At 42.3% G+C, this 16,519-nt stretch overlaps 1 protein-coding gene across 6 annotated transcripts in view; it reads left to right on the top strand.

Annotated features, from left to right (window-relative positions):
• The window catches only part of LOC126355736 (U-scoloptoxin(05)-Sm1a), a 1,173,513-nt gene that overhangs the window by 1,125,648 nt on the left and 31,346 nt on the right, over positions 1-16,519 (top strand). For all 6 annotated transcript variants that reach the window (XM_050006106.1, XM_050006109.1, XM_050006111.1 and 3 more), the window contains exon 4: positions 631-688. In XM_050006106.1, the coding sequence (XP_049862063.1) occupies positions 631-688 (58 nt within the window). The remainder of the gene's footprint in view (positions 1-630; positions 689-16,519) is intronic.

Genomic DNA, 16,519 nt, shown 5'->3' with positions numbered 1-16,519 from the left:
ACAAAATTTGTCTGCGATAAAATATCGTATGAGATGAAAGAAAAAAGTCTTGACTAGAATTTTCCATCTTCTCCATCACATCCCCATGCGGCCACACTCTGTTAAGCTTTCCTTTATTTCTTTAAATTACTTCTGGCGAATATTAATTAGCACTTGTATATCAATTGTACATTAAATTCTGATCTTCCGACCTTTCCAGTTCCTTCAAGAGAAACGAAACTAGCGTGAAGAATAATATAGTCGCAAATTTTCTTTTCAATTTATGAACGCTCTGAGCATTTATATAGATTAAACATTTAAGTTATTTGCCACGCAGCATTCGAACTCTCTTCCTTGCTTTGCAGAAGGATGGGGAGGGGCGGGGAGTTATTTTTCTTCGAATCCATCCGAGTAAGCTTAAAAGTATGCCTTTCGTTTCAGCTTATGCAGTTTCTTCTCTTCCACTCTCCGCAGGTATCAGCAATATTGATAACCATGAAGAACTAGGCTCTTGAATATAGAAGAATACGTTGCTAACGTAATTCACGGTAGCACCAGTTAGTTAAAGGCTACGGGCCAATTCGAGAATCAGTTGTGTCACAGCGATTGTTTGGAGTATTAACTAATGTTAATGCATTTCTTCTGTTCCAGAAATACGTCAGCGAAGCGAGCATCGTCCGAGAGTGCGCTGACAAGTGCGTCGAAAAAGGTAAGCACCAGTAATGGAAGAGTTTTAAATTCCACCACTTGTGAATTATTACGTATACAGCACTACTTGTAGCCAAGAAAATCTAAAAACGTCAGATGCCACCTTTCGTGAAAATAGGTTTCTCGGGACCAGAATTCATGCATGAAAGCCACTGTTGCCAAAAATTTTGCAACAAAATACATTTTCTGAAAGCAGTCATTGTGGAAATGTTCTGTAACGTTTCATTAACTTAATGCATACACATCTTTAATGAACGGCAGACCACAACCCCCTATTGTCATAATTTCTTTTGAAACATATTTTCAGCATAACCTTGCACTTTCCGAAGTTATTTCGTTTATCAATTCCTTAAGATAGCGACAATGAATAAATATGTACCCAGATAAATAACTCTGAGGAAATGACGTTAAAATTCTAAGTATATTTCTTTCCAGCTTCAACGTATATTCGTATTATTTCTGAAAGATTAGATTTTTTTTAGATAGCCCCCTCACAAATACTTATTTTTGGTACTTAGCTCATTTACGTTTTCTTCCCTTGAGTTGTGGCCGTTCATACCTCTTCTGGATATTCTCAGTTAATTATCACATAGAAATACTAGGAACTGCTTGTAATGTATTTAAATGTAAATTAGATTCTGTCCCCACTTTATGAAGTTCCTACTTTCCTTAGACGAAAATTAATTTCTGCCACTGTAAGAAGATTATCTTCAGTTAAATGTTTCACAAAATAGTATTTTGTAGCAATCACAGCATGATCTAATTATCTTATATCCTGTTATTACTCTGGAGCGTTTGCGATAGTTTCTGTGCCTATTACGAGAAACACTTCGTACTTAACGTATAGTTATTTTCAATACATAATCCATTTTTTTCTCTATCAGTTCCAATAGATTTGTTATTTTATATATTTATTAAAGCACACTCCTTTGTATCCATTTCTTATGTCATCATAAGCAATTTCTTACAAGAAACGGTTCTTCGTCAGTTTCCTTTTAATTTTTCTGTTCTGAATCGTGCATAATTCAAGTCTTATGAGCTGTCTTTAAGAAATACACGTGTGTCAGCTCACTTCTCCTTTCTGCCCTGTTCCAACCTGTTAGTTGTTGTATCATATTCCTTAACTTGAGAAAACTGTACTTCGCTCTTAAATCACTTTCACAGAAGTTCAACTATAAGATGATGACCCTTTGGCTAAGTGATTCACAACGGTATCTTCGCGAGTAGTCTACTTCAGTACCGTATCCTGATTACAGCCTCCCATAAATAAAGAAATTTGATATACTCTTACAATGTGCTATCACGTAGATCAATAATAACATGTTTTCTTAAGTATGCACTGTAATATTTTTTCCTTGTGTTCTAGCAGCCGCAAAGAAGGTTTGTTGTATTCCTGCCTTTTTTTAGTCTATAGTCTACAAGCCAGAGACGAGTAATGAAGAATGATTTCGACTGACGCTTTAACTCTGATTGAAAATAAAACGGACGTTACTTACGGTCAATAATAGGTAAGGAAGGTCAGCTCTGTGGACCTTTCGTAGAGAATATAACAGTCGAAAAATCGTAAACTGGCCTCATCGAGCTTCCCACAAGCTTATACACACATCTTATTTCTGCTGTTTGAAATTTCCTTCTTGAACATGCACAGTGCCAGTTTTCATTTGAGCCTCTTTTTAAAGATTTGGTTCTGTATTTCCCTATACATTACGTGAATGAAATGAAAATAAAGAGTTAAACAAAACTGCAACCAGTCACTTTTTAGAATAATTATGTTTTATTCCATGAACCGGTTTTCGAACCTTTTCAGGTTCATCTGCAGATGGTTTCAGGAAATTACATCATTATTGCTAGCATAATGATGGGTGCTGGCTCTACGATACAAAGATGGAACACATTTTAATGTATCACCATGACTATAGCTTATCTGTCGATATGGATGTAAATTAGTTTTTTTACTTACTGCGACAGGATAGGCGGCTTTTTTCGGTTAGTGTTCATCTATCTGCCTCCACTTTGATGTCCAGTTGTTATATCACTGCACACACTTCCACACAAACTATATTAATTTACACTCTGACAACGTGACATTTCCAGCATCCAGCAAGCGCTTTACAACTATTGCTTGTAACAAAGATCTGGACAGAAAGAAATGGCATAGGCGTACTTTGCACAGAGATGTAATTTGTTCTTCTTTACATGTACTAAAGTCGATATAAGGGCGAATATTTTAATCAGACTGGCGGTATCATGAAAGCACAAACTAAATAAATAAATAAATTACTACAAGAACAAATTTCAGGTCATCTGATTTCTTATTTCTATTTGTATATTACGTATAATACAGGCAGTTTATAGCATTTTTAATCATGATTGGCATTAACATGAATATCCAGAAATCAATGATACAGAATTATTGTATCTGCAATGAGATGCAGCTGTCCATATGACTAGTACCTTTCTATTTAAATTAATAACAAACCTTCAGATGAACTGTTGACTTCTACTGTCACAGTAAGTAAAAAACTTAATTTACATCTATATCTAGAGATAAGCTATAGTCATTAAACCGTGTTCCATCTTTAGTTGTAGAGCCAGCACCCATCATTATGCTAGCAATAATGATGTAACTTCCTGAAACCATCTGAAGATGAATATTAAAAGGTTCGAAAACCGGTTCATGGAATAAAACATAATTATTTAAACACGTTCAAATGGTTCAAATGGCTCCTAGCACTATGGGACTTAACATATATGGTCATCAGTCCCCTAGAACTTAGAACTATTTAAACCTAACTAACCTGAGGACATCACACAACACCCAGCCATCACGAGGCAGAGAAAATCCCTGACCCCGCCGGGAATCGAATCCGGGAACCCGGGTATTCAAACAAGTGACTGGTTGCACTTTTGTATAACTTATTTACATTCAATATAAAGTAACGGTTCTAAAATATCCGTAATGGATAAGCATAATCGATTTCTTGTATCCCCCGTACGCAAAAGGAAAAGACCTTTCTGCAACGGGTTCTCTAAGACAGCTGCAGTTATGGTGATACAGGTTTCATTGCATGATCGATTTCGAGGCTTCAAATCGACATTTACGTGTTAATTTCCCATATCACACAGGTTGTCAACCGAAATACGGGTAACCACATCCTCCATCCGCATCACCATGCCAACTGGTGGTGTCACTTGTATGGTGCTGCAGACATAGAGTGTGGTTACCAGTATTTCGGTTGACAATCTGTGTAATCTGGAAAATTAACATGTAATCGTCGATTAGATGGGTACGTACAAAGATGCATCTGAAGAGGAGGCGTGAAGTGTAGAAATCGATCACGCAATAAATCTTGTAACACCATAACTGCAGCCTGCGACGACCTTATTTATTGTTATTACTAGATTGGGCTGTGTTCCCATCACACACTATGGAGGATAATGAAGATACTCTCTTATTTTTTGTACTTGTGTTCTGGTAAATGTTCAAATGGTTCCCCCCACCCCTTCCCTTCAGTCTGAAGTCGTGTACAATAGTTCTGGAGAGCGATTTTTGTGTGAACGATTTACTTTTAAGATAGTACACACGACCTCACAGTTCCCTCCAGTAAAGAAAACTCTCTCCACAGGCTCTCCATCATGTGTTTTAAGTATTTTATGTTTCATAGGGCATCCCCTGTAGCTGAGAAAAAGTAAATCGTACCTACATGTATCTGATGTATTTGATTGGTTGCTGACGCTTTCACACCACTTCGCAGAATCACTTGAGTTTATTGTAACACTAAAGATGTATACGGTTAAGAACGGGCCAGAGCTACGTGATGAGTGACTGACTGCTGACTAATCAAACATACGAGATTCGTAAACACCACCGAACTGCCCGTATTCTTCATTTATACCGACGGTTGTGTGCCTGGTTATATACCGGGTGATCAAAAAGTCCTTATAAATTTGAAAACTTAATAAACCACGGAATAATGTAGATAGAGGTAAAAATTGACACACATGCTTCGAATGACATGGGGTTTTATTAGAACCACCACGCATTGCTAGACGCGTGAAAGATCTCTTGCGCGCATCGTTTGGTGATGATCGTATGCTCAGCCGCCACTTTCGTCATGCTTCGCGTCCCAGGTCCCCACACCTCAGTCCGTGCGATTTTTGGCTTTGGGGTTACCTGAAGTCACAAGTGTATCGTGATTTACCGACATCTCTAGGGATGCTGGAAGACAACATCCGACGCCAGTGCCTTACCATAACTCCGGACATGCTTTACATTGCTGTTCACAACATTATTCCTCGACTACAGCTAGTGTTGAGGAATGATGTTGGATATATTGAGCATTTCCTGTAAAGAACATCATCTTTGCGTTGTCTTACTTTGTTATGATAATTATTGTTATTCTGATCAGATAAAGCCCATCTGTCAGACTTTTTTGAACTTTTGAATTTTTTTTGTTCTCATGAAACCCCATGTCATTTCTAGCACGTATGTCAATTTGTACCTCTCTATCTACATTATTCCGTGATTTATTCAGTTTTCAAATTTATACTGACTTTTTGATCACCTGGTATCATGCGTATTGCCTTATTGTCAATACCGGACATGATGGGAAACAAAACTGATTTTATTCTGTCAGGTACAGTCACGATAAAACAAAAATGAAGAAGATAGACACAATTCTACTTGATAAGCACAAAAGCACTGACAAAAGATTCTACTGCAAATACTATAGTTCCTTCTTTCTGTCATCTTTCATAATACATTGTTTGTGAGCCATTTCACGCTCCTCGTAATTGGAGATACTTTTGAATGCGATTAGGCACACCCCTTACCAAATTGTCCAGATAAGCCTGTCGGATATTATCCCGTTCCTCCATAGTGGCCTCTGTGACGTCCTGTAGGACCTCGGGTGGCTCAGAACTATTGAAAACTGCTCATTTTCGCATGGCCCATGCATTTTCAGTCCATTCGAGATCTGGAGAATATAGAGGCCATTTCATCTGACTGATTCTGTTCTCCACTAGGAAGGTGTTCACAAGGTTATAACAATAGGGCGTGCATTGTCGTCCATCAGCGTTTATCCCGCTCCATTAGGCTCACCAAATGGAACCACAAGGCATGCAAGGATGACATCTTATACTTCACACCAGTCATTCTACTTGATTGCAACAAGGTATGTTCTGTGGCCATATACGGTTCTGCCCCAAAACATGACTGAACGGCCTTGATAATGGTGGCAGTCTACGATACAGTTAGGGTGTAACCGTTGTCCTCGTTGCCTCCACATGCCAATATCAGCATTATCAGCCTGGAGACTGATACGGACCTCATCAGAAAAAGCATTGTGTCCCGCTGCTGCCTAGACCACAAGGAGTGGTTTAGTGCCCATGTCAAAGAGCCCCTGCCGGCCGGAGTGGACGAGCGGTTCTAGGAACTACATTCTGGATACCGCGCTACCGCTACGGTCGCAGGTGCGGATCCTGCCTCGGGCATGGATGTGTGTGATGTCTTTAGGTTAGTTATGTTTAAGTGGTTCTAAGTTCTAGGGGACTGATGACCTCAGCAGTTAAGTCCCATAGTGCTCACAGCCATTTGAACTATTTTTGACAGAGCCCCTCTTTGAATCCAATTTAGAGCAGGAATCTTGAGAGGTTTTCTGGCACGTAATTCCTGCTCACTGAGCCTACTTCGTATCGTTTGTATTGACACCTGCACACCTGTAGCTGGTTGGAATTGCCACCTTAGACGTGTAGCATTGGGTTGAGGGTTTCTACTCGCTTAGATGTCGGTCCTGCACACCTGTCGATTTTCTTCTCCGGCCATTTCTGTGACTTTCCTCAACTGATCCTGTCGCTAGAAACTTATTCTAAATTCTAGAGAGACATCAGTTTGACTCACAGTGACATTCACTGCAACGTCCACCTGTTTCATTCCTTTCCCCATTTGAGTGACTCTGCGAAGTTTCTGATCGTACGTTATCGTTGTCCGAGCCATCCTGAAGAGACAAAACTCTCGTAGCGACACATAGCTAAACTACTGCAACGTTTATAGGTGGTGCGGGTGCCATAGATTGGCACATAATGCCCCCTCGCAGACATGTATGGGCTGTTGCGCTAGAATTACATTAGAAACTCACCAATGCATTGATGCCATAACATATTTCTGGATCACAGTGTTCCGTATTAAAGTTTCGGTAATACATAGCATTTATTTTGACCACTGTGTTTACAAATGTCAGACTGAGTCGAAGGTAATGTAATCAGCATAATACATGAGGATGGTCAGGAACTGGTGTTATGAACCCTCGCAGAGTAGACTGAGAATAAACAGCGGAATCATTTGAAGCCACGCTGTTTAACTTTAAGGGAGACAGTGTAGTATCAGGTCATGAAGTAATGATGTAACACAACGTAAGATTAACCTGTGATAAGTTGCGAGAGAGTCAGATCACACCTATTGTAACGTGATCTCTAGGCGGCCTTAATTTACAAAACATGGTCGGAACCCAAGAAGCCTCAGACTGCTTGTGCTGTACCAGCTTCTCTTCGAAGCTGTACTTCTTTTGTTTTTTTGTTGCAGAAAACAGAACTGAAATGATATTTTGAATTGCAAGTAACTTTTCTCTTTACATACAAATATCTGGGGTTCTGGCGTTTGTTTTTGCACGTGATCTTCAGACAACCTTGTCCAGTCCCGGCAGGTTGCTGGGTTGTGGCCGTCCTGAGAGATGCTTCTTTGTTCATCCGAACACCTTTGGCCTTAACGAGAGATTTCTTGCAAGGTGTGAACTGAGATCTTATGTACAACAGGTCTAGAATTCCTTCTTTTGTACCCATTTTATAAAAACGATCGTTTTTCACATCAACTACGACAACTAAAACGTTTAAATTACACTTGCTTCATACACACATCAAAAAAAAAGTTTTGCATCGCCTCTGTTCCGAGAGTTCAGAAACTTTTACAGAAAGCTGGAGTAGAGATCAACATAAACATTATTTCCACACTTTTTATTGCTCAGGGAAACCACACATTGCATGGTGTGCCACCATACAGCGAGACCTTCAGAGGTGCTGGTCCAGATTGCTGTACACACCGGTACCTCTGATACCCAGTAGCACGTCCTCTTCCATTCATGCATGCCTCTATTCGTCATGGCATGCTATCCAGAAATTCATGAAGGCACTGTTGGTCCAGATTGTCACACTCCTCAACGGAAATTCAGCGCACATCCCTCAGAGTGGTTGGTGGGTCACGTCGTCCATAAACAGCCCTTTTCAATCTAACCCAGGTGTGTTCGATAGAGTTCATGTCTGGAGAACATACTGGCCACTCCAGCCGAGCGATGTCGTTGTTCTGAAGAAAGTCATTCACAGGATGTGCACGATGCGGGCGCGAAATGTTGTTCATGAAGACGAGTAACTCGCCCATATGCTGCCGATATGGTTGAACTATGGATCGGAGGATGGCATTCACGTATCGTACAGCTGTTACGGCACCTTCCATGAACACCAGCGGCATATGTCGGCCCCACATAATGCCACCCCCAAAAAACAGCAGGGAACCTCCACCTTGCTGCACTCGCTGGACAGTGCGTCTAAGGCATTAGCCTGGCCGGGTTGGGCCGGCCGTAGTGGCCGAGCGGTTCTAGGCGCTTCAGTCTGGAACCACGCGAACGCTACGGTCGCAGGTTCGAATCCTGCCTCGGGCATGGATGTGTGTGATGTCCTTAGGTTAGTCAGGTTTAAGTAGTTCTAAGTCCTAGGGGGCTGATGACCTCAGATGTTAAGTCGCATAATGCTCCGAGCCATTTGAACCATTTTTTATGGCCGAGTTGCCTCCAAACACGTCTCCGACGATTGTCTGATTGAAGACATACGCAAGTCTCATCGGTGAAGAGAACGTGATGCCAGTTCAGAGCGGTCCACTCGGCATGTTATTCGGCCCATCTGTGCCGTGCTCCATGGTGTCGTGATTGCAACAATGAACCTCGCCATGGACGTCGAGAGTGAAGTTGCACATCATGCAGCCTACTGCGCACAGTTTGAGTCGTAACACGACGTCCTGTGGCTGCACGAAAAGCATTATTCAACATGGTGGAGTTGCTGTCAGGGTTCCTCCGAGCCAAAATCTGTAGGTAGTGGTCATCCACTGCAGTAGTAGCCCTTGGACGGCCTGAACGAGGCAAGTCATCGACAGTTCCTGTCTCTGTATCTCCTCCATGTCCGAACAACAACACTTTGGTTCACTCCGAGACGCCTGGACATTTCTGTTGCTGAGAGCCCTTCCTGGCACTAAGTAACAACGCGAACACAATAAAACAGCGGTATTGACCGTCTAGGAATGGTTGAACTACGGACAACACGAGCCATGTACCTCCTTCCTGATGGAATGACAGAAACTGATCAGCCGTCGGACCCCATCCGTCTAATAGGCGCTGCTCATGCATAGTTGTCTACATCTTTGGACGGGTTTAGTGACATCTCTGAAGAGTCAAAGGGACTGTGTCTGTGATACAATATCCACAGTCAACGTCTATCTTCAAGAATTCAGGGAACCGGGGTGACGCAAAATTTTTTTGATGTGTGTATCATGGCTTAAAAGTAACAAGCATTCTATTAAATTTCTAGAGAAATAATTAAATAATATTCATTTCATATCCTACTTAATGATTTTGGTATTCTGTCATTGCCTAGGCATTCTTTAAAATGCCTTATTTAACAGTTTACCGATAACATATACACTAACACAAACAATGTGTGTGGCATGCTCACAAAAGTCGTAAAAGGTGGGTAGAAGCGGAAGAAACAAAGTTGAATTGTCGAGATGTGGTAAGTGTAAGCTGTATACTTCTTACTTTCATTGTGCTTTCTGGGATCCTATGGCCTTCTCTTATATGACTGTGGCTTCACGTAGTTTCCTGTAAATGCCGAGTCAGATGCCAGTGTCAGAAATACAACGATCAAATAAATACACAAAAAACCAGCAACCTTTAACGTGTGCGAAAGCTTGTTAACTGTCCCTACCCTCATAGGTTACGGTAAGGATGTACCCAGAATAACATAATACAACTGCAGGAAAAGAACGTGTTAAATGTACAGAAAAAAGTAATAATGTTAAAGGCCGCACATCATCGTGGGGTTTTCATTACGGCGGAAGACGCTTTATAAGACAGTTAATCAGAATTATTGTTATAGCGTCGGCTTCGACGTTGGAACATTGATGCCAGGCTGATTGTGAATAATGATTGTGAATGAAAACATGACTTCGCTCCGTCTTCTTTGCAGCTTAATTACAGAAACACAAGAAATAGTTCTCAATCAAATCTCTGCCTTGAGGTGAGTGATAACCGGTAAATCTGGTTCACTGTCTGCCACTGAAGACTGAATCACAGTTGCCTAAGTCACAGTTAAGCTTGTCCGCAGCTCGTGGTCTAGTGGCTAGCGTTGCTGCCTCTGGATCACGAGGGCCAGGGTTTGATTCCCGGCCGGGTTGGGGATTTTCTCTGCCCGAGGACTCGGTGTTTGCGTTATCCTCATCATCATCATCAGTGGCAAGATTGGACTGTGAAAAAAATTGGACTGGGTAAAAATTTGGACTTTGTACGGGCACTGATGACCGAGCAGTTGAACGTCCCGCAAACCAAACATCATCATAATCACAGTTAAGCTTTCACACGGCGCGCAAATTATCTCTGACTCCACAGACATTACAATGCACCATAATACCAAAGCCCTGTAGGTTTCACTTTGGTAGACACCAAGTCTAGACTAGTGCCAGCTACACGTATCATTAGAGGCGAAGGTCTAATGTCGATAGACTGGCTGGCATCGGTATAAATATGGTCACGGTGCACCTAAACGCGGAGGCGAAATTGTGCCCACGAGAGCTGCGCTGTGTTCATGGATGCGCGCGCTGCTGTCGGCTACCTTGGTGCAACTTGTTGCGGCTAACAGATATTCTGTTGCCAACAAACCGGCGTGTTTGGTTGCTGTCTGCGACATTTACTAATACGCGAGACAAGTTCTGGACGGTGATGGGCTTACTCGCATGTGAGCTAGCACCAGAGGACGACGACTGAGTATTGGCCACCAGAAGGACACAGGCGTGCGACTGGCTGTAGTCATCCAGGCGCGTAGCCGCAGAGACAGCAAAAGCCATATAAGTAAATCTGTGTGTAGACACTCTGTGCAGACGGAGAATAACCCACGTGCAATAGGGACGTCACGATATACGGCGACTGCTAGCCGACTTTAGTTACATCAGATCCTTTAGCGCCCTGTCTGTTAAACAACACTAACAGCAGCTCCAAGAATGATGTCTCTCCTACTGCATTAACTTCTCCTCCAACTGAGGACTGTCAACACCAGAAGAGATCCAAATTTACTCGACATTATGCATATTGCAATCTTCATGATTATGCACTATCGACAATTTATGCGTACGCAAGATGTCTTCCTATGGACGATGATCTATTAACGCTCATTCTAGTAATAACACTGAGCTTTGCTTAGCCATTTCTCACTATGGTGTGTCCTTCCTTCTAGAAGTGACAGATGAGCAAATTACTCAAGAGGTCGTTTGTAAACTTGGGAGTGTAGTCCGGAGCTGCTACTGTGTCTCAGGTATGGAAATAATATCATGATACAGTGTAGATAGCTATCTTCTGTGCTCCCATTTAGCAGTTCGTCAAGGGATCTTTCTTGGTCATTGTTCTAGACAAAGTGACACCTAGCATCTTGCTGACTGGCTTTGTACTCAACTGTCCAAGGATACTGCTTTTGCGGATCGAACAGTGGCAATGGAAACAGACCCCCTGAGCTGTGGCTGAGCAATTTCTTCCCAGCATCATTTCTTCTAATAGTGGTAATGAGCAAGGTACGCAAGAGATCGTTTGTAAACTTTGGAAAATAGGAAGGTGATAATATCAAAACCTTTGCTGTGAGGCTGGGTCTGGAGTCGTTCATGGGTAGCTTAGTTTGAAGAGCACTGACAGGGAAGGGTACGTTTCGTGTTCGTGTATAAGTCCGGTACACTGTTTTAATATGGCAAGTAGTTCCAAAACTAGATACAACCTCTACACTTTTGGAAAGGTAGTAAAGATAGTACAGTTTGATATTCGTGATGCCACTCTAAATACAGAAACTTTGTACTAGGGGCGTTCAGTAAGTAGCGCAACACTTTTTTCGACCAGTTGCTGTTGAAAATATGTGGGATTTGTTTTGGCACATCGTGGAGTATTTCTGCTCCAACCCACATAGTTTCGTGAAGTTCCTATAGGTGGTGGCGTTATACCTAGGCTTCAAAACGGCATCTGTATTGGAATTGCGTTCCAAGCAGAAAGCTGTCATTGAGTTCATTTTGGTGGAAAACCAGAGCATCACCAACATTCATAGGAGCTTGCAAAGTGTCTACGGATACATGGCAGTGAACAAACGCACGGTGAGTCGTTGGGCGAGGCGCCACAAGGCCGCGCAAACCTCTCCGATCTCCATCGTGCGGTCCGGTTACATACAGCCATGACTCCTGCAACGTTGAAACATGCGCACTCTGTCATTCAAGGTGATCAACAAATCACAGTCACAAAACCTCGCTGATCAACTGGACGTCTCTTTTGGTAGTTCTGAAACACTCGTCCACCAGTTGGGATATTCAAGGGTGTTCGTCTCTCATTGCACAGAACAAATCTGACTGTGTAGCAGAACTGTTGACATATACTTACAAACAAACAGAAATTAATTACCTAACTTTATTTTTTCAATGTAATGTTTAAAATTACCTTCAGATCACCTTAAATGATAGTAATGTTGAATTTTCACATCTATAGAACAGAGTCCACTACCGATTTAGTCCTGAATAAAACATCGACCCACCGGTTTAAATATGAAACTTCAGGTTCTTCCTAAACAAATTAAATACTGTTCGCTGCACATCAGGGGCTTATGAAAGGAAAATTCGATGTAATGAAGAATGTGTGTTATGGGTGTCTGGAGTCTATAATTAAAATGATAAATAAAAAAATGTGCTAGTGAAGCACGGTACAGAATGAGAGGGAGTTATTCTTAACCCAGAGATGAAACAGAATGAGTTTTATAAGATGCCATTTCATGGACATGTATCAGAGGAGGCTGAAAAGAAACTGATGTTAGCCAACACAGTTCCCGCATTTTTGTACCCAAAAAATTGGGCAGCCACCTAACAGAAGACCATAAAGAGTCTCCATCTGTTTGGCCCAATTAAGGACGCACTCTGTGGGAAGCAGTACGTGGATAATGCGGAGGTTACTGATGCAGTAAGACTTTGGCTCTGACATCGACCAGTGGAGTGGTACCATGCGGCCCTCCCAGTAAGGCGGTGTAAGGCTGTCGCATTGAACGAAGACTATGTTTAAAAATGTTTACAACCAAAGAAGTGGGAAATAATATGGCGTTTCGGAATCGTGAATAAAACCAACTTGCTCTCTGAGAAAAAGTGTTCAATTACTTATTTAAAGCCCAGCGCATTTTCCTGAACAACATCTACTTGCCTATTACAAAGACCGCTTTTATCCAGTAGATTGCTCAACCTGAGATTAAGTTGCATAGCTGAGTACTGAGGATGCTTCCTTTTACTCCGTTTGCATATAAAATAGAAACGAGGGCGAAATATGCTACTTCTAGTACGTTTCGACGTACATTGGACCGAAGTATGCATGCGTGTCTAAATACTTGCCCCTATTGAAAGAATTACGGCTTGGAGGGGAGTCGGCTCTTCCGTAGTCCAGTCAAAAGCAGCGCCTAGGCAGAGAGCTGGAGAAAATAGGGCACAAGGTGAAGCTGGCGAATAGAATGGAGAGGTGGGACGGGAAGGGATGACTGGAAGGGCGCAGGGCCGGCGTTATCTGCAGCGGCGGCGCCCTCGGGAGAAAGGAAGAAGCCAGGCGTGCGCTGCCGCTCGGCCGCTCCTGGCCTCCGCTCTCCGCCGGATTGCCGGCAGGCTCGCCAGGCAGCCAGCGCCCTTCTGCCGGCAGCTGAGAGCCTGCTGGCCGTCGCTACCGAAGAGGCCGCACTGATTGCCTCACCCCTCCCTCCTCCCTGCGCACGCCACACTCCGCTTTCCGGTGTACCTCGGCGCTAACAATACCCCCTTTCAACAGCGCAATTTTTCATTTTACATCGACACCCTTCGCGAGAGCTACAGACATGGGCTTCGCCACACAGAATGGTAGTCATTAAATAAGCCGACCTTTGGGAAGACCAGTTTTGATTCCAGAGAATTGTGGGCACAAGCAAAGTAATACTGACCCTACGACTTACTTTAGAGAACAAGCAAAAGAAAGGCCAACCTATGTTTATGGCATTTATAGACTTAGAGAAAGCTTTTGACAATATTGACTAGAACACTCTCTTAGAAATCCTGAAGGCAGCAGGGATAAAATACAGGAAGCGAAAGGCTATTTACAGTTTGTACAGAAACCAGATGGCAGTTATAAGAGTCGAGGGGCACAAAAGGGAAGCAGTGGTTGGAAGGGAGGAGAGATAGAGTTGTAGCCTATCCCCGATATTATTCAAGCCGTACACTGAGAAAGCAGTAAAGGAAACCAAAGAAAGATTGGGAGTAGTAATTAAAATTCAGGGTGAAGAAATAAAAGTTTTGAGGTTTGCCGATGACGTTTTAATTTTGTCAGAGACAGCGAAGGGTTTGGGAGAGTAGGTGAACGATAGGACAATGTCTTGAAAGGAGCCGGCCGCTGTGGCGGAGCAGTTCTAGGCGCTTCAGTCGGGAACCGCACTGCTGCTGCTGCTGTCGCAGTTTCGAATCCTACCTTGGGCATGAATGTGTGTGATGTCAGGTTAGTTACGTTTAAGTAGTTCTAAGTCTAGGGGACTGTTGACCTCAGATGTTAAGCCTCATAGTGCTTAGAGCCATTTGAACTATTTTCTTGAAAGGAGAACATTAGACAAACATCAAGAAAGGAAAACAAGGATAATGCAATGTAATCGAATTAAATCAGGTGACGCTGAGGGAATTAGATTAGGAAACAAGGCACTGAAAGAAATAGGTGAGTTTCACTATTTGGGCAGTAAAATAACTGTTTTTGGCCGAAGTAAAGAGGATATAAAATGTAGACTGGCAATGGCAGGAAATACTTTCTTTTACGAAAAGAGATTTATTAACATCGAGTATACATTTAAGTGTTAGGAAGTCTTTTCTGAAAGTATTTGTATGAACTGTAGCCATGTATGGAAAAGAAGAGTGATAAACAGCTTAAACAAGAAAACAGAAGCTTTTGATACGTGGTGCTATAGATAATTAGATGGGTAGATCTCGTAACTAATGACAAGGTGCTAAATAGAACTGGGGAGAAAAGAAATTTGTGGTACAACCTGACTAGAAAAAGGGACCTTTTGATATGACTCTTTCTGAGACATCAAGGGATCACCAGTTTACTATAGGAGGGAAGTGTGGAGGTTAAAAATCGGAGACTAAGAGATGAATACAGTAAGCAGATTCAGAAGGATGTAGGTTGCAGTAGGTACTGGGAGATGAAGAAGCTTGCACAAGATAGAGTAGCATGGAGAGCTGCATCAAATCAGTCTCAGGACTGAAGACCACAACAATAACAAATTTTAAAGCGTCCTTATTTTGGACCAGAGCACCTGCGGAAGTCCAGTTTGCAAATTGAAGGAACTGCACTACAGCTGCTGAGTCAACGATCTTGTATTGCAGACAAGACCGGTTTCGGAACACTAAAATGTTCCACCATCTTGCGTAAAGTGTAATAATGAAAGTATTGTGCTATACGGCAGTTGGAACAGATACTCCAGTTTTAAAAAATATCATAGGAGGAACTCTGCAGATAAAATTTCTAAAATAAATTCTGCGGTTGGTACATAAATTCGTAGCGTTTTTGCAGAAGTACAGTAAACATAACAGATACACACAACAGAGACTTTAGTAATCAATAATATATTCTCGTTCACTATTTACAACATAGTGCCAGCGGGGTACCTTCTAAAGTCTGCGACTGTAGAAATCACGTGGCTTTGTGGCGAAGAACTCGTCGAGTGAGTTTCGGAGTGCATTTTCATCTGGAAAGGAAGTTCCATGAAGGCTGTTCGATAGACAGCGGAAAAGGTGAAAATCCGAGGTCGCAAGTTCAGGTGAATAAGGTGGTTGCGAAATGAATCCCAATCCAGCTACTGTATAGTGTTTTCTGTCAGCCGAGCAGAATGCGGGCGGGCATTATCGTTTAGTAACATCACATTACGCAGTCTTCTAGGAGTGGTTGGTGTTGTTCACGAGTCAATTGACTAAGAGCAAGTAGAGGTGCACTTATGACGATCCGCTGCTTTTTGTGATTTTGGCTTAGAGCATGCGGTACCCAAGCACCCGATCTTTGAATCTTTCTCACTGCGTGCAAATGTCGCACGATGTTGGAATGATCACAGTTCATCACATTTGCCAGGTTTCGAGCACGCTGACGTAAATCATTGTGGATTAATGCGTTTAAACGATCTTCATCATACACCGAAGGTGTCCCTGAACGTGGAAACTCACTACCTTCTTAAAACATGTTCTGTCCAATGGCATTATCCCCATACGCAGGGCAAATGTTTCTGCGTTTGCTGCTCTCGCCCGTCTACTGAACTCAGACAAAAGAATATGTCAGAAACGCCCCGATTTCTCCACTTGGCACTCGATTTTCTAGCGTCCACAGCACCGCTCACTCTCTATAAATGACAATATGACAGAACGTAAACTCAGACAGCAACAATGCTCTATAAATAAAAAACTACAACCGGTAAATAAACCCATGCCAACCGCAATACCAACATGCAAAATAAAAGCGCC

The sequence above is a fragment of the Schistocerca gregaria genome, chromosome 3 (assembly GCF_023897955.1).
Source record: "Schistocerca gregaria isolate iqSchGreg1 chromosome 3, iqSchGreg1.2, whole genome shotgun sequence".
Taxonomy (NCBI): domain Eukaryota; kingdom Metazoa; phylum Arthropoda; class Insecta; order Orthoptera; family Acrididae; genus Schistocerca; species Schistocerca gregaria.
This window is presented reverse-complemented; position numbering and strand designations above follow the sequence as displayed.